Raw genomic sequence first — 18,716 nt, 5'->3', positions numbered from 1 at the left:
ACTAAAACTCTTCTCAGCTGGTGACCTTTCATTGACTCAGTCACGAGTCCAGCCTGCCATTTCCAATACAACTCATGGGGCCACCTCTCTCCGACAGTGTGTTGATGATGACTTAGTGATGTTTAGCATGGTGTTAATCACTGTGTGGTGTGAATTACTTAATTGTTGCCCCAAGCTGACACAGACTTCTTCGTTTTTCTTCTTAGTAGATAAATTGTACGACTGTGAAAGAAAATCCTTCAATGTTGGACACACAGCTCACTGATTTATTTAGCATGTTTGATTACAAGTAAACTCAAACAGCGACATGTAACAAGTATAAGAAAACATAATGAATACAAGAATGCAACAATAAGACAAAAGAAAAAATATATCTTCACACATATTTCAAATTCAGCTCTTGTTCATCCTGGTAATTATCTGGATTGCCTCCACCTGAGGAAGAAAATAGATTTGCTTGTAAATCTTTAATTTGCTGAGTTGTTGGTAACTTTTGGGGTTTTTACCTCCTTTAATAGTTCGCTGCAGAAGCTCCAGAAGAATGGAAGACAGAGACAGTCCGGGTCCATCACGGCTCTGGTTGTGAGTCACTGCAGAGACATTTAAAAAGTAATAGTCCGAGTAAATATGTCATAAAAAAGTGTTTGTATTGGATACTCTATAAATACTTTATAGATCAGTGAAATCAGTACCAAGAGCACTTTTTGGGTAAGCAAATCATGAAACATCTCTATTTCTGGTAGATATTTAAATGTCAAGTAATCAAGTCTGCAGTTATAAATGTCAATAGGTTGTCAATAACAGCTTGTATCATTTATTTACCAAGTCATTAGTTACACGTTTTAAACCCTTTATAAAGTGTCACTACTAGAAAGTGGAACAAGCTTTTAAGAGTCCAAAAATAATACTTCACCACAGCATACATAATATTTGTATTGATTTGACATCACATACTACACTCACCTATGTGTAAAGTGTCCCCTTCCTCTCTGCTGGTGCGCCGCAACACTGAGCGGTGTCCTTCTGTAAAACATCAACATTCAACACAGTTTACTCTGAATTTGACAGGACGGCTTAAAACCAGTTCAACAGTTTAAATGTCCTCTCCAAACTCTTACGTGCTCCTTTTAGGTATAAGATGGCTTGAGGAGTCCAGTTCCTCCGCTGATGCAAAAAATCATAGTTTATCTCATCATCATATTTCTTAATGTGTTTGTTTGAATTCAGCTTAAAGATAAACTAAATCTACTTTCACCCACCTGTGGATCTCCCCAACACTGAGCAACCAATGTCACCACCAGCAAAGTGACTATTAGAACCATCGTTGAACTCTGTAATGACATAGAAATAAAAAAATATTAATAGAACTTCTAACAGAAGAAGAGGAGTAACTACCCACCACCAATTCATAAATGATTGATAACAAAATATAATGTAGTTATAGGCAGATATAAGAATATCTTAAGTGTTTATTAATGTACAGTATTTGTCAACAATTAAAATTCCAAAAGAAAAGTCCTATGAAGACATTTATATTATATCTTCAAATGTATTTTACAACAACTAATAGTATTAATAATAATAATAAATTACTACTAATAAGAAGAAGAAGAATATCTTACCGTTAATTGTATGTGTAGTGCTCTCCTGCAGGCTAAATAATTGTGTTATGATTTCCTCTGTCACTGCTACGTTATACTAACGACAATGCAAATCACCTCATTAGACGGCGTCATTGATGAGAATAATTAGTACCTCAGTTGGTCCTCTCGTTATATTTCCACTGAACAGAGTGACAGGTGTTGTTAAATCTGTCACCGCTCATTAACCACAGAGAGAGAGAGAGACAGATTTACACTTGTTAAGACTCTCATCAGCAGCGGAGTCTCTTCACGAGGTCACCGCGTGATGACGACACTGGTGAGATTTTATGAATGAAAGTTGACTACTTTACTGACACTACTGATGACAGCGTGTCAGTAGAGTACGTGGGCGTAGACCTGTGCATGAGGCCTGAGGATGAGGAGGAGGAAGGTAGCCTAACAATAGTTCAAGTCCTGCACTTTTCATCATGTACTTTGTTGTAATTTGTTTTTATAACGTGCTGGTAAGTGGATCTTTACCTTTGGACAGAGCCAGACTAGCTCTTACACAAATCGAAGGTATTTTTACTGTAATAATTATCCTGGGTGGCATTTAAAACTGTCATCTCTGCTGCAAAAAACCACAACACAAACTTATAAAAGACACTTTATTCCAAGTATGCACTTACAAAAGTTACAGTAAAACATTATTTATTTTTTAATGTACAAAATTCCAGTAACATTGAAGCTCTCAGTTCAGGCACACAATCCAGAGGAGAGGATGCTGCAAAGAGCTCCCGACTCTCCGCTGAGTGAATCCAGTGGTCCCAAGTCATCGGCCCATAAACATCAGACAGGAACGATACAAAATGGGAGACCTGCTTCCAGCTTTTAAAATAATAATTGAAAAGAAATCTCTTGGCTGTCAGATTCAAAACACCATGACGTCAGTCAAACACCCACAGATGCACTTAGTTTGGATTCACAGTTCTGGAGTGGCAATGACCAAAGTATACAGTAACTATGATAACTATATGATAAATACTGACGCTCTCCTCTCATACAAAAACAGTCCTCTGTTATACCATGTTGTTGCTCTCACCAATTTTATCCACCAGCTGAAAGAGAATAAGACAACAGTGTTATTTATAAGCTGCAACTTTTACAACTTATACTGAATCAGACAAAATAAGTTTAAAGCTCAGAGGAAGAAAAGGAGAAAAGAAATCTTTTGAAACTATACTGAAAGGAAAGTTTTCCCTAAAGACGCAATGAGACATTAAGATAATTATATCACTGAGAACTGATCCTGGACTCCAACAGTCTTCCCTGACAACAGACTCCATGTGTTCAGTACAACAGAGACTCTGTCCTCAGACTGTCACTCGCTCACACGTTGGCTTTAGTTATTGTCAGCACAGCATGAAAGAGGGTCGGCTTCTATGGGGAATCTTTGTAATGACATCAGTATAGCTCCAACGATTTGTTTATGAATGGACAAAATGAAAATCAGTACAGAAAGTCAATCTACATCTATTTAGATAATTTATTCATCATTTTGGATATTTTTCAAGCAAAAATGCAAAACAAATTCTCCGGTTCCAGCTTTTAAAATGTGAGGATTCTTTAGTTTTGGAATGTATGATATTACTATCATATCATACTGAGTATCTTTTGATTTTGGATGACTGACTATTTGAATACATCACCTCGGGCTGTGACAAATCTTAACATTTTTTGAAATGTATTTTTATCCAAACAATGAATAATAATGAAAATAATCGTTTGTTAAAACCCTAAAAGTAAACTACTAAATTCATTTTTGTAACTTTTTGTCTTGGCTTCCTAACTTTTGGGACAACAGCTTGTAAATACTGCGTTTCTTTCAGGATCTAACTGTCAAACATCGTATGTTGTTGCAGCTTCTGATACAAAGGGACACATAAAATAACGAGACAAAAGTGTCTGAAGCAAGTTTAAAAGTCTGCATTCATTTAAAGGGGCATTCAGTTTGCGGTTGATTGCTGGATGTGATACTTACTGCACTGATCCCTGGTAAACTGAGCAAAGACCCGAGCACAGGTACCCGTCTCATGAAGCCCACCGCCACCGGGAAGAACCCTCTGTTAATGAGAGAGCGAGAGAGGTGAGGCCAATAAATCACATTGATTCAGGATATTGATGGCAATGAGATTTTGTATTCTCTCTGTTTGAGCCGACCTGAATAAGAGGAAGAAACCGTAGATCTCCAGAACGACTCCAACGATCGGCCAGCCGATGAGAACCACCAGCACCCCTCCGAGGAAGAAGCTGGTGGCTTTCACTTTGTGTCTCTGGAAGAAGAATCTGAACGTTCGCTCCAGGCCGATGACGAAGGACAGGCCCGAAACAAACAGGATCTGCACAACGAGCAAAGACACACAATAAGACCGTATAGGTGAGGGAGATGTTTGACTGTCGTGCAGTGTGATAATCGGATCATTGGTCAACTCACATTTCCAATGGCGAGGAGAGCTTTATCAAAAAACAGCATCATCCCAAAGAAGAGGAAAAACACACCGAACCCTGTCAGCCCCATCCCAATTTCTGTGAGAAACAAAACGGTTATTAAAATATGTGGAAGCATGAAATAAACTGTTGGTGAGATTATACTTAGATTTCCGTGAAGAAACCCAGCAGCTGCAGACACTAATAACTAGCAACAAATTAGAAAGGAAGATCGGATAACAATAAACAAGGCAAACACCTCAAACACACACAAAATAAACAGTTAAAGATAAATAAAAAAGAACATGTGTGAATAAATGTATAAAAACATATGAGCATTCCAGTATTCACAAGGAGTGCATTGGTCTCCATTCAAGAGCAATATTGGATTTTCTAAAAGATCTTTGCATCTATGTGATGTAACGAGAGATGGCAATATCAAATACATCAAATCAGACACACTGACAGATCATTTTATCCATATTACAAACTCCTAATTCGGTGTTTAGTGCTGAAACAACATTGTTAGTAGTTGATTAAATTCCCATTTCAATCAATTAAAGAAAAGGTAAATCATAGCACTTGCTTGCAATTCCAATGTGGAATGAATTACTTTAGTATATTTTACACAGAACCATTTTAATACTAGTGATGTAGGTAATTGATGGCAACTAATATGCTAATGGTTTACGTTTTAATAGATACATTATAACAAACTAGTTGATAACCTGAATGCATACGAAGGGAAGTATATTTTAAGAAAATAAAAGAGTTATTTCTCAATTTAAAACCCTTCACAATGACGTACAGCTACATGACGTAACTACAATCTCAGCCAATGGTGTTTGAGCTGCTAACCTCAGATGTTCAGCTCACTAACCGGGTTTTACGCACCAAAAAAACAACGACAAAAGACACGGAAAAACATCAACCGATCTTACTTTGTGAGTCCGTGAGTGAAATCATTGTGGCGGCAGCAGGAGATAAATATTTAATAAATAATCAAAGAACACGGAGCTCGTAACAGCTCAAACCTGCTGCTTTCCGCCGTTAGAACAGTAGCAGCGGTGGAGGCGAAGCTATAGCGGGTCGTTACGCCACGTCGTCCGGAGACACGCACGTATTCTACCGGAGATCGTCTATGTTACAGTTGTCGGTCCTGCACGTGGTCGTGTTTCTGCTCCCCGATGTTGTCAGCACAACTTTGACGTGCTTTTACTTTACATTCGTAAATCACTTTCATTCTGTACATTGCACGTTATATTCTTTATACGTCTTTCTTTTTGCAAAACACTGTACAGCTCTTTACAAAACATAGACATACATCAAAAACATATTGTATTTTGAAATATTATTATTAATTATTATTGTATATTATTCTTATTTTTATTGTACATTTTTCTATTTTATTTTGTATGTTTCTTGACTTTGCAGTACTCGCTTTTTACCTTTTTTTTCCTATGTTTATTGTTATGCCCCAAAAACACCAAGACATACTCCTGTAAAAACCTACTTGATTCTGCAGTTTTCCTGCGTTATTCTTATCTGACAGCTGCAGTTGCTTGTTACTTTGCCTTTAGAAATATGATGCACTATTATAGAATAAACTACCTGATATTATATAAAGTAGTTTACATTGTCTCCTTCATGATCAGCATGAAAAATGCTGCATGTATGTTGATGTACAGTATAACGCTCTGGTCTGATTATTTTGAATGCAGGACTTGTAAGTCAAAGATCTGATCGCTTCCATCACTGGTCATAACAACAGATTTTCCATTAGATAGACTATGGATTAAAACCCCCCATTTTGAAGATCTAGTCAGACCAGTATTTAAGACAGTCGATTTTCACATTACATTTACTAAAACTCCCACTTAATTGTTTTATCACCAGTAGGACAAATCTATGACACTTGCATGTGAAATGCTGCTGTTGACAAATTCCCTAATTAACATAACAGCATCTACTGCTGCTGATAAAACTGCCAGTTTCTGTTGTGTTTTCTAAATATATGCAGTTGGCTACATCTCCAACAGTGAAATCACAGCACGGCTTTATGCATTTGACATGTATGCTTTCAAACACATTGTGATGTATAAGATTGCACAAAATAACCACATATAATATGACCATTCAGGGTCACCGATGGATCTATAGTGTCTGATAAACCTGTGACCCTCTCAAATCTTGGACTGATTAACCTGTTTCTTAAAATACCCAGAGATTCAAGCAGAGTGAGAGCTCTTCACATTTTTTAAGGCAGTACTGGTATGCGCATGCAGGTCCGAACGTTTCTGTGCGTCACAACTGCGCAGTGATTGCGCCAAATTAACACATTCATTTACGCTTTCTGTTCATAATTTTCCACATATTTCACTAAAATGTGCATCTAATGTTATTGCCCAAACAATACATATATTTATTTTTTAATGTTGCCTTAAATACTGATACTGTTAACAACACTGCGTGCCTTATTCCCCCGATGTCAGAAAGGAACTACAACTCCCAACAGCCCACGCAATAAGGAAGCGTTTCAATTTCAGATTCAGAGTTTTGTGTCGAAGCAGAAGATCTGCTCTAAGACAAAAGACGCTGCGTGTTTGCAAATATGCACCGATTGGAAATCTGCTTTATCAAGTGACACGTTTTGCACCGAGTTGTTCTCAGCGGTGAACCAACATGGGTACTGGTGCTGCTATTGCTCTGGTGTTTGTCGGATGCTGCTGCAATGTGGTGTCTCTCGAGCTGCTTGTAAGGTCAGTGACAAACTGACTGTCCTGTTTCCACAGCTTTAACTTCCCACTGTACGAGTGTTTGTTACTGTATCCAAATATGAAGTGTCTCTGTGGAGCGATACATTTACACATTAACAGAGCTATAAAGTAACTAGTAGGGTAATTAAGTAGCTCTTGTACTCGTGGAAGTTCATTAAATGCTCTGAACTGACTGCTACACTGGTGCTATTTTAAAACAAGATAAGAGGCAACTTAATTCATCCCAAATGTTGTTGTTTTTTAGCCAAGATGTTTGATATGGATTGAAAATATTTGTATAAATATACAATACAGCCTACTGTATGTTTAGGCCATATAGTACAGTAGAAGTCATACATTCATGACTTAAATAGAATAAGGACAAATGGGAAATATGAAGTAAAGGTTAGTGCAAAGTACACATGAGGGAACTGGTTATTTGATTATTCTTTTATTTGATGGGATCCTCATTAACGTCTGCAGGGAACGAAGGAGGTATGCCTGCTGTTAGGCTACAAATAAACACTTTATTTCTCTTTTTCTCCATTTTTTCTTGTTTTGATCTAAAAGATATTCCTCAGGCAAGTGTGAAAGTAAAAAAAAAAGGCTTTTTTTCTGTAGAGCCAGTGATCAACTCAAATAGTTGTAATGTATTTTTTTTTTTTCTTGCACCCGTATCTTTGCCTGTATGTGCGCATACTTGCTCCCTCTTTCCTCATTAGCTTTAATCGTCCTGGGTGTCCAAATAAATCACTACAATTGTGAAAGCAAAGGTCCAAAAGAAAATGTTAAATAGAGAAAAACAAAGCTAATCTCAATACAACACAAAACTATCAACAGTTTATATCACACTTCCAATTATCCAACAGAAATGTAAACACATTGCCCTTGCCTGTTTTAAAGTAGTCTGTGTTTTGCAACTCCATTAATAATCAAACCTCTTTAAATCTATTAAATGTGGATACTTTCTGTTGTTTTGTCCTTCAGACAGTTTCCAGGATGTGGCAACATAGTCACCTTCGCTCAGTTTTTATTCATCGCATTAGAAGGTTTCATCTTCGAAACACACTTTGGGAGGAAGAAACCAGCGATCCCTGTAAGGTAAAAACTCATCGATGGGGCTTTGAACTTGCTGCAGCAGAAACATATGTAGAACGGACGCTGAAATAAACCCGTTATGTCCCTTTATTTCTCCAGGAACTATGTGATCATGGTGACCATGTTCTTCACAGTCAGTGTGATCAACAACTACGCTCTGAACTTCAACATCGCCATGCCGTTACACATGATCTTCAGATCGGTAAGAACTGTTGTTTGTCAATCACCTCCATCCATCACCTCCACCTCGGTCCGATCCACGCCTTGTTTCTTTGCAGGGATCGCTGATCGCGAACATGATTCTGGGAATAATCATCCTGAAGAAAAGGTACGCCTGCTTCCTGTGACAACAATAAGAGCTTGTATGGATGAAGGCAAGTCTGCAGGTTTCAAAGTGTCTCACTTTCTTCTTCCCCTGCAGGTATTCAGCGAGTAAATATCTGTCTATAGCTTTAGTTTCAGCCGGTATCTTCATCTGCACCATCATGTCTGCCAAACAAGTGGTGAGTCCTCTGCATTTCTTCAATCCACCATTATATTTGTCTATAAATACGCCATGTTGACGTGTACATTTTTTTATGCATTATGTCATTTTTGTTTCTGCAGAATGTGACCAATGAGGGATCAGAAGAGCAAAACGTTCATGCCTTCATGCGCTGGCTTGTAGGTGAGTTTTCGGGTGCCAAACACTTCATATTAACATGTCAGTTGGAATAGGAGTCCTTTTCGTTAACAATTTAGCAATCGGTTACTTTTGTTGATTTAATCTGTGAAGCATTTAGTCTATAAAACGTCGTAAAATAGTGAAAACTTACATCGTAACTTTCCACAGTCCAGTGACGTCTTCAAACTGCTTGCTAGCTAAGCTAAAGAGAATGTAGCTTATGCTTGATAAATGACATTAACATGATGTCGTACAAGTATTTTTATTTTTTGTTGTTGTTGTTGTTGTTGTTGTTGTTGTTGATGATTTCTGTCCATTAAGGTATTGGCATGCTGACCTTCGCTCTGCTGATGTCTGCGAGGATGGGCATCTTCCAGGAAACGCTGTACAAGCAGTACGGAAAACACTCCAAGGAAGCTCTCTTCTATAATGTGAGCGTTCTCTCTGCTCCGACATGCAGGACTCTGCATGCAAGATTCAGACGTTCAAGCTATGAGGAAATATTCCCTCTTGGGCATAAATTATCACTTCAACAGCTGTTGATCTTTTTGTCTCTTTGTAGCACTGCCTGCCTCTGCCGGGCTTCCTGCTTCTCTCCACAGACATCTACAACCACTGTGTCTACTTCAGTCAGAGCAGTGAGTGCCAACGATTCATTCAGGAGAGCGAACGTTTTGTCTCACAGATGTAAATAAACCTCTCTCTCTCTCTCTCTCTCTCTCTCTCTCTCTCTCTCTCTCTCTCTCTCTCTCTCTCTCAGCTCCTACAGTTGTTCCTGTGGTTGGAGTCACTGTGCCGCTAATGTGGCTCTACCTGCTGATCAACGTCATCACACAGTATCCTGTAAAACAAAAATATATATATATTTTTTTAATCTTCTGTAGCAGTTATTACCTTATTACGTTGGTGCCCAACCTCCACGAGATGATAGAACTAATTTCTACTACTGCTCTCCACTGACGAAGTAGACACATCCAACATGTGACGAGAGGTTTGCAAGTGAAGATGCTAAACAATGCTTTTGTTTTTGTTTGTTGTCGAGGAATTCAATTCAACTTTAGAAAAACCTGCCATTCAACAAATGGCAGGTTTTTTATTTTCTCACACTCTTGTTACAGACTTTAACCATTTTTTTCAGGTACGTGTGCATTCGCGGTGTTTTCATTCTCACCACAGAGTGCGCCTCGCTGACCGTCACTCTGGTGGTGACCCTGAGAAAGTTCCTCAGCCTCATCTTCTCCATCATGTACTTCCAAAACCCCTTCACCGAGTGGCACTGGGTGGGCACAGGGGTGGTCTTCCTGGGCACTCTGCTGTACACGGAGGTGTGGAACAGCGTGCGGGCGGCTCTGCGTGGACCCGAGAAGAAGGCAGATTAAAGAGACAGAAGAAGAAGAAAGGACTGGTGGTCGAATAGAAAACAGCCGCTGTGTTGGACTTGGAGATTGTTATTGGTCGACTATCCTGCAGTGATTTTATACAGTTACGTATGTCATTTAGTTTAGGCCGTAGGAAACCTCTCTCACACACACACACATACACATGCAACAGTTTACAAGATAAGGCTGGTGACCTTCTATATTTTCTTTGCGTTGGTCTGTATTTAAGACCGCAGACAGTCAGCGACTCAACATAATTGAACATTTAGCAGCTAAAGAGACAAATATTTCCCTCCACAGTTGGTTGAGACCAAACACAGAGCTCAAAGAGAGTGAATATCAAGTGGGCATAAACACGACTCCAAGTGAATTATAAGTATTTAAAACTCTTAAAAGGGAGAATTTGCTTAAAGGTTCTCTGTACGATATTCAGAGCTTTAATATAGCAGCAAACAACTATTTACAATGGTCACCGCAGAATAGATAAACACAGTTAGCTCTTTCAGTGTTGTTGGTGTTTGCACTGTTAGCACCGTTAGCTGCTAGCCGCCAGCTCAGCCGTCACCATGTTGAGAGCCGTGTGGAGGCAATACTCTGAATTTTGAATTTAGCACCTTTTAAGGTCAGTTAAATTTTTTTGGGCTTTCAATTGTTGTTTCTGATCTTTCATGAACTAAATGTGAAAAGCAGATTAATCGATAATGAAAATAATTGTTCAATGCAACATTACTGTTGTGCCCCCAAGTGGCCAAAAAAGCTGCTCTAAAAACCTTTTTTTTTTTTTTTTTTAAGTGGTTAAATAATTAAAATAAAACAGTTGGGTACTGTAGTTTCTATAAAACGTTACTCAAACAGGATTAAATAGTGCATTTGGTTGGGACTATTTTCAGCCGCGGATTAATACACAATTAGTGCACTAATGAGTAGATACAGCAGGACGTGTTTATAATGGTCTAAAAATAAACTGCAGTGCCCAAGTTCATCATAATGAGGGAACATGTCATGTGGCTCATCAATGAGTTTTTGGAAATCAATGGAACTCTACGGCACAGAGGAACAAGTTGTATCAGACTTTGGCTCCTTGTTAAAATATAGAACTATAATAATTTAAGAATATAAATATAGAATATCACCAACCCTATTCTTTAACTTCAGTACCTCATTCACAGTCACTGATGCAAAATCATGGTGCAACTTTTCTTTTGTCTGAACATTATTTAAATATTTATTTTTTTAATGTGACAACTAATTTCCTCAATATTAGCCTTGATGGTAATGTTCATCGACAGGATTACAGTGAACACAACAATGTGAAGCTGAATACACAAAATACTATTGTATTACTATATAAATGTTTAAGCAGCTGAATCAGGATTATTTTGAAACATGAATATACAAATGGATCATTTATGGAGATCATGTCGTTGCTGTGTTTCATTTCCCTCGTGTGTCAAAGTGTCTCAGGTGTATCAGATCATTATTTAATCAATGAAAAACATCACATTGTACAGTACAATACTTTACACTCCCTGCCTGCTGGAATTAAAATGACAAACCTGACTATAAATATAGATTTCAGAGTCTCTGTAGCTGCATTGTCAAATAATTAAGCATAACAAGAAGTGCTTGTTTATAAAGTAGCGGTCAAAAGTCACTAAGTACATTCACTCAAGCACTGTACATGGTATTTCTATTTTAATACTTGTACTCTACTACATTTCTTCAGGAAATATTGTATTTTATGTTCCACTTTATTCATCTGACAGCTGTAACTACTTATCAGATTCAGATTATTAATACAAATTATATTCTAACTAATAAATTATGAAGTATTATTACAGATTAAGCAACCCTGTGGTAAATAAAGTAGTTGAAATTAGCTGCACTTTTACCAGCTGCAACATTTATGTGATGCTTAAACATAAATGCATCAATAGTTATGATACAATAATGTAATATATTATGAAATGGGCCAATATGTATAATGACTACTTTTTAAGTATATTTGGATTCTAATATTTTTGTAACACTTTGAATCCAGGACTTTTACTTGAGTAATTCCACGTGGTTGTGTTGCTACTTTTACTCCAGTGAACTATCTGAGTACTACCTCCACCACTGGGAAAAAGTACAATGAATTTTTAATTCGTTTAATAAATGTTGCACGATGGGACACGATGTTCCTTTACGTTTCATTGGCTTTAAAGTGAGTTGACCAATCCAGAGAGGCCTTGTTCAGCTGCATCCAATAGCAGCAGCTGATGTTGACACCCAGTGGTGGGAAGGGCAGATTGTTGCAGCTGATCATAGAGTTTATTTCACTGAGTGCAGACACACGTTGTGGATTCAATATTTTTTAGTACGCACCCGGTCCTGATCGTGCGTGGATGGGGGGAAACAGCCCGAGTCACCTCTCTCGTGAGGATGGTGAAGGCGGAGGAGTTACTTTTGTGAAGGGCATTCGGGTGAGTGAAAGCTCAGGGAGAATGCATGGACTTGAAGTGGGAGACATTTAAATACATTAGTGCAGACTGTTTCAAAAAGAGAGACCGTCGCTGCAGTGTGCACGAGTGTTTTGTTTTTTTGTTTCATCTGCAATCGTGGCTGATCTTTAATTCTCTGATTCTGTGATATGTAATCCATAAGTATTGATCTCGCCCTCATGTTTGTTGTCACAGCACAAAGTCAGGGTCTCAAATGATCAATTATATCATGAATATAACTGCAAATATTATTTATTTATATTTTTAATAACCTGACAAAATAATGAAAGTAGCTTTACTTCTGTGAATGAACTCTTAACAATCCTTTAGTTATTTGTAGGCAGTTATAATCTGTGACATCTTGTTATTTTGACCACTACTGGTGACCTCATGCAACGTCTAGAAAACTCTAAACTTTTTTAGACCAAGTAGCCAAAACATGGGTTGTCCTTTTCCCAACTGCTTTTCTAATAAATAACAAGAATGTGAGGTAGTTCATATAATAAAAATATGTGATCGTGACAACATTTTTTATTATTATTTCCTAATTTTTAAATGATAATCCATGTTTTTTCTTATATCAGGCTTTCAAAACTGTTATTTTCCCTACAAGCTCTGCACAGTAGCTGTTCTGTAGCTCCTCCTCCTAACTTCAAAACACAACAGTAGAAACTGAACAGAAACAAAGCTGGAAAAACTGGATTTTCAGACCAAAACAACAAAATTAAATCAACTTAGGCTGGTCACAAGCTGCTGAGGGAAAGAAAAACACATTAGAATGAGAAGAGACGCTGATTAATCCGTATTAACAAGTGTTTGTCTTGTTTCTCTTCAGCTGTCAGATAAAGTGATCCACCGGATGAAAGAGTCTCCAAAGGTCTCACAGGGTGGACGTCCTAATTTTCGCTCACCTGAAACACAAACACCCACTCCAGTTCCCGCCCCCTCTGTCGAACACTTGATGCCTCTTCTGACGCCTCCTCCTCCGTTCATCACACCATCCACACCTCCGTCAGCGGAACCTTCTCCTGCTGTAAAACTCGTCCCTCCTCCTCCTGTAAAGTTTCACTCCCTGCCTCCTACCTCTGTGGAGCCTGCATCCCCGCCTCCACCTGTAGAGCCAAAAACTCCACCTCTAATTGAGCCTGTTGTCTCAGATGCCGCTGCACCCACTCCTCCTCCTCCTCCTCCTCAAGAAGCCCCACCCACACCTCCATCAGTGAAACCACCTCCTCCTGTAAAGTTTCACTCCCTTCCTCCTACTCTGGAGCCCGAAGCCCCGCCAAAAACTCCACCTCTAACCATCCCTGTGGTAGCAGCCCCTCCTCCATCTACACCATCTCCACAAGTAGAAGCACCTGTGGAGCTTGAATCGCCTCCTCCTCCTCCACCACCAGCTGCTGGAGATCCAGTAGTCCTGCCTCCTGTTGAATCCTTCATCCTACCTCATGTAGAGCCAGAAACCATGTCTACTCCGGCGATAGCAGAACACATCTTCGACCCTGTTGTCCTACCTCCACCCGTAGAATCGGCTGTAGCTCCACCTGAACCTTTAGCTTCACTGCTGCCCTCTGAAACATCTCCAACTACTATTGAACCTGCTGCTGTCACTCCCTCTGTTGAATCTGTTATAATACCAGTGGAAATGGCTCAACCTCCACCCACTGTTGAATTTACACCAGTTCAACCAATAACACCAACCTGTCATGTTGATTCTGCTCCTGTTGAAGCTCTAGTTTTACCGCTGCAAGTGGAGACGACTCTTGTTGGAGCTGCAGTCTCACCTGCTGCAGTTGAAAAAGAAATGCCTCCTGTCCTGGTTTCAGCTGTCGATCCACCGCCTCCATGTGAACTTATTTCACCTCCTCTGGAGCCGGTGGCAGCACCCTCTCCTCCTCTGGAACCGGTGGCAGCACCATCTCCTCCTCTGGAGCCAGTGGCAGCACCATCTCCTCCCCTGGAGCCGGTGGCAGCACCCTCTCCTCCTCTGAAACCGGTGGCAGCACCATCTCCTCCTCTGAAACCGGTGGCAGCACCATCTCCTCCCCTGGAGCCAGTGGCAGCACCATCTCCTCCCCTGGAGCCAGTGGCAGCACCTTCTCCTCCTCTGGAGCCGGTGGCAGCACCCTCTCCTCCTCTGAAACCGGTGGCAGCACCATCTCCTCCCCTGGAGCCAGTGGCAGCACCATCTCCTCCCCTAGAGCCGGTGGCAGCACCCTCACCTCCTCCGGAGCCGGTGGCAGCACCAGCACCTCCTCCAGAGCTCACTTTTGAAGAGCCCCCCCTACCCTGTCACTGTGTGGAGCTGGCCATCATACCGACTGAAGCACCTATAAGTGAACCCTTCGTAGAGCCTCTGGCACCACCTCCACCCTCTCCAGCTCCTCCTGCTGAGGAGCCCACCATAAACCCGTCTCTGCCCCCTGTTGTTGAGGACGAAGTACCTGCTGTTGCCTCAGCAGCGCCACCTGCAGCAGGTGAGCTGATCACCACGATAAAGATTGATGCAACAGTTTGAAATAAATCAACTTCTTATGCTTTTTTTTTTTCTCACAAATGTAATATGTTTACTTACAGCTTCACCCGTTCCTCCTGCAGTGGTGGAGGAAGAGCTGAGGCAGAAGATCAAAGAGGAGATGCAGATGAGTCTGGAGGAGGAGATCAACCAGAAGAGGCAGGAGCTGCAGCGACAGTAAGGACACATTACTGTGAACGTTTTACTGAGTTTCTGTCACATCTCATATGTGTGGGAAGATTTTTGTGTTCCTGTCTTTGCTTGATGAGATAAAATAAATACAGATAAATTGGGGATAATTTTTCTACCTGAAGTAAAGAAAGATGCTCGATATACATAGGAAAGCTGAAACGGTTATTGATTGAATTGATTAGTCAATTGATAAACTTTTAAAAGTGTTAAAAATTCACTGATTCAGACTTCTTAAATGTGGTTATTTATAAGTAAATTGAATATATTTTGGTTGAACAAAACATGGAATTTAAAAACTCTGGGAACGTTATGATGGACATTTTCACCATTTTATAAGATACAATTATTGACTATTTGAGAAAATAATCAGCCGATTAACCGATAGTAAAAATAATCATTAGTTGCACCTCTAAAATGTAGTAAAATACATAAATATCAGTGTAGTAAAATAGTATAAAGTGACAGTAGAGCAAACCATAACAAAAGGAGGTATAAAATACAAATTGTGGGTGTAACCTACAACTGTACAGAAAGGTGCATCTATGTTACGAATTCTAAACATAGAAATATAAAGTATGAGTGGAAATTGATAAAAATGAGATGACTGTAGGGCTGCAACCTACGATAATTTTCATTATGAGTTAACCAGCCAAAAGGTTTTGTCAATCAATCGATTGATTCATCATCTTGTGTATGAAAATTGTGAAAAATGCTCATTTTATATTTCCCAGAACCCATAAAGATGTTGATCAAAAGTTAAAAACCAAAAGATATTCAGTTTACAGTCGCATGACGCAGGAAATCTTGATGGAATTTCTGTCTGTCAACTAATCAACCTATCATTCACTCTCATGAAATGTATGAAGGATGCATCACTGCTAGCAGAAAGAGTAATGAAATGTGATCTGTGTGAAGGCTGGAGGAGATGAGGGCTCAGGCTCAATCGGAGGCCCGAGCAGCCGTTCGGGCTCAGGTGGAGGAGCAGGTGAGGAAGACGCTGGGGGCGGAGAAGGAGGCGTACGTGGAGAACCTGACGGACTCCATCATGAAGGAGAGAATGAAGACTGGCGACGAGAGGCTGATGGTGCAGCTTTATGTGAGCGCAAGAAAAACATGAATAGTTGGCGTGTCAAGATCTCTCTTGTAAATGTGAAAATCTTTCCTCTTATTGTGCCTCTTTCTCTTTCTTGCCCTCTTATGTTGTTTCAGCGGATGGAGGTGAAGGTAAGACGGGAGAGTATTTATACGTGCATGACTCACTTTTTCCACTTTCATTTTGCTCTAATCGCACTTGAAATCACAGCTCTGAAGGAAAAAAGTCAGTTATCAATTATCACGGCCTGCAAAATATGAATCGATAAAATGTTGTATTTGCATGAATGTGGCCGGTTTAAGAGAGGTGATGACGTCAGCAAAACATTTAAAACTCCCACAGGCTCATCAGCTGGAGGAGAGGGAGAAAGAGTTGATGAAACGAGGCGCTCTCTACAAGGAACATGTCGCCAAACTTGAAGCAAAGGTGAGAAACATTTTGATTATTCCTCATCGAGTTACATTCAAGCCCTTGGAAACTAGTTTAAATCCTATTTTATTTCTTGATAACACTGAATATTTATGACTCAAAAAGTAATATATGATGGGGGGGGTCGCTCCCCTGAATGCGAATCTCCCCTCGGCTTTACGATGCTTCACCTGTTGAGTTTTTGCTCGTTGTTTAGCTGCCGGGCTGCTACTTTACTCTTGTGGTTCACTCTCACTCTCACTCTTTACCTCTTTGACAGTGCACTGAGTTTTACAAAGTGACTGCTGAGAGCTTCCAGAAGGGCAAAGAGGAGACTCACAACCGTTTTGCGTAAGTTTGGAGTCACTGTGTTTGTATAAATGTAAAAAATGATATGCAAACATTTTAGAGGGCCATGGTAGCAGGTGTAACCACGGTCCATGGAGAAATATAATGCTGTTAACGACCAAACCAACATGGTGTTTGATATTTGAATGTCTCTCTCAGGCGTTTCGACATCCAGCCGGTGTGCGGTGACTTGCAGAGTCAGATTCTGAAATGCTACAAGGACAACACGGGAAAGACTCTGTTGTGCTCGAGCATCGCCTCGGCCTACATGCAGTGTGTGGACAACGCCAAGAAGGTGCAACTCAATATATATATACACATCTACCGCTTCTTCACTCCCCGTCACTCGCATTGAGTTGTTGTCTGTTGTTTTAACCCGTTTCTGCCCCCTGTGTACAGAATAAATTGAGCCCCGGAGGTTAATGTGGACCGCTCGATGAGGATGAAAACATCTGGAAGCTTTACAGCTGCAGCAAGGAAAAGTTGACCGACAGATGAGTCACAGGAGAATCGACTCCAGCCTTTACATACATCTGGAAAAACGTGGTGACGTCATGTTTTCAACCTCTCTGGTTCTTGGGATCATCTTAAAACCAATTGTGCCACAAAAATAACAGACGGATCAATTCATTTTATGTGCTCGTCTTTGTCAATGAGGTGAAGCACACAAAAGGAGTTTGAATTTTGAATTTAAGTCAGGTGTTTGTGTGAGATATATATATATACGGAATGACATCCTGGTGAATCGATATGTATGTGTGCCTTGAAGTTACGAAAGCTAATTATCAGATTTCAGATGCATGAAAGAACTGTTTAATGAGCGGGATGTGAAGTAACAAAGACTTGTACATGCTTGAGGTTATTGATTCTGTATATAAGTTATTTCAGAAGTTTTCTTTCTGATGCATGCAAAGAAAATTAAATCGGTCTCAATAAACTTTGTTGTGGAATCACATAATGTTGTAGTTTGGTGCACAATTTCTTCTACAGGGTATGCATTCTTCATCATTACATAATTAAGGACTGAACCTTCACTTTATTTTCCACCATTCACAGAAGTTGTGGAAGTTTTCAGGATTATTTTGGTTACAAGAAATCACTGGAATACGCCTTTAATCTTCCTCCTTTGATTTGGTTTTAATCAATCATAAAACAATATACCAAAACATAAAACGCATTAAAATAAAAATGTGAGATGTACTCTATATGTCAAGAAAAAACTATATATAATAATATATATTTTTTAAAACCATAAAGAGCATGGAGTACAAACAACATGTTATACATGAAATAATGGAAGGTGTGTGTGTATTGATTTAAAGAAAAACTCCACCACATCTGTACACGCATTCTTAGTTTGCTCACCAACCAACCACTTTAGGAAGTTTTAGGAATATGTGCCTCACTCGAGTGTACTTCAGTGGTCAGGACTCGCACTGGGAATTTTCATGAGAAAATCTTGAATGGTTATACAGTATGTAAAGGAAGACGGAACACGGCATAAACTAAAGATTTAATTTCCGCCTAATAAAACTGTACAATTTTAGAGTGAATACCTCTTTGGAATGATGCTATTGCAGCTCAAAACCTCTAGTGAACCATAACACAACATCTGAACACTACCTGTGCACACACTGATGCTGATATAGTGCATCTTATTTGAAGTGTGAATCATCAAATTGGTCATTTGGGTACATTTGGGGACATCTG

The 18,716-nt window shown here is 39.6% G+C and overlaps 4 protein-coding genes across 5 annotated transcripts; 2 read left to right on the top strand and 2 right to left on the bottom strand.

Annotated features, from left to right (window-relative positions):
• Window positions 1-206: 206 nt before the first annotated feature.
• On the bottom strand, window positions 207-1,322 carry LOC142947787 (spexin prohormone 1-like). Its single transcript, XM_076089616.1, has 5 exons — window positions 1,260-1,322; window positions 1,119-1,164; window positions 964-1,023; window positions 507-590; window positions 207-435 (listed from the first exon to the last, which is right to left on the bottom strand). Exons 1-5 carry the CDS (start codon window positions 1,320-1,322, stop codon window positions 377-379), a joined length of 312 nt encoding a protein of 103 aa, XP_075945731.1. The 3' UTR covers window positions 207-376.
• A 915-nt stretch (window positions 1,323-2,237) lies between these two features.
• Window positions 2,238-5,144, bottom strand: golt1bb (golgi transport 1Bb). Its single transcript, XM_076089963.1, has 5 exons — window positions 5,012-5,144; window positions 4,078-4,169; window positions 3,804-3,982; window positions 3,625-3,706; window positions 2,238-2,701 (listed from the first exon to the last, which is right to left on the bottom strand). The coding sequence occupies exons 1-5, from the start codon at window positions 5,034-5,036 to the stop codon at window positions 2,663-2,665; spliced, it is 417 nt and encodes a 138-aa protein (XP_075946078.1). The 5' UTR covers window positions 5,037-5,144; the 3' UTR covers window positions 2,238-2,662.
• Window positions 5,145-6,605: 1,461 nt separating this feature from the next.
• Window positions 6,606-11,534, top strand: slc35b4 (solute carrier family 35 member B4). The gene is made up of 10 exons (XM_076089352.1): window positions 6,606-6,829; window positions 7,814-7,927; window positions 8,024-8,126; window positions 8,203-8,252; window positions 8,346-8,427; window positions 8,531-8,591; window positions 8,910-9,019; window positions 9,151-9,226; window positions 9,349-9,424; window positions 9,727-11,534. The coding sequence occupies exons 1-10, from the start codon at window positions 6,753-6,755 to the stop codon at window positions 9,965-9,967; spliced, it is 990 nt and encodes a 329-aa protein (XP_075945467.1). The 5' UTR covers window positions 6,606-6,752; the 3' UTR covers window positions 9,968-11,534.
• Window positions 11,535-12,258: 724 nt separating this feature from the next.
• Window positions 12,259-17,958, top strand: LOC142947641 (uncharacterized). Of its 2 annotated transcripts, none has more exons than XM_076089351.1 (9): window positions 12,259-12,432; window positions 13,286-14,927; window positions 15,049-15,142; window positions 16,073-16,253; window positions 16,367-16,381; window positions 16,593-16,676; window positions 16,939-17,009; window positions 17,166-17,301; window positions 17,406-17,958. In XM_076089351.1, exons 1-9 carry the CDS (start codon window positions 12,355-12,357, stop codon window positions 17,427-17,429), a joined length of 2,325 nt encoding a protein of 774 aa, XP_075945466.1. In that variant the 5' UTR covers window positions 12,259-12,354; the 3' UTR covers window positions 17,430-17,958. The 2 variants fall into 2 exon arrangements, with proteins under 2 accessions (XP_075945466.1, XP_075945465.1); XM_076089350.1 differs by having other exon boundaries at window positions 15,028-15,142.
• The last annotated feature ends 758 nt before the right edge of the window (window positions 17,959-18,716 follow it).

Source organism: Anarhichas minor, unplaced genomic scaffold (genome assembly GCF_050575085.1).
Source record: "Anarhichas minor isolate MPS153535 unplaced genomic scaffold, ASM5057508v1 ptg000011l, whole genome shotgun sequence".
Lineage (NCBI taxonomy): Eukaryota > Metazoa > Chordata > Actinopteri > Perciformes > Anarhichadidae > Anarhichas > Anarhichas minor.
This window is presented reverse-complemented; position numbering and strand designations above follow the sequence as displayed.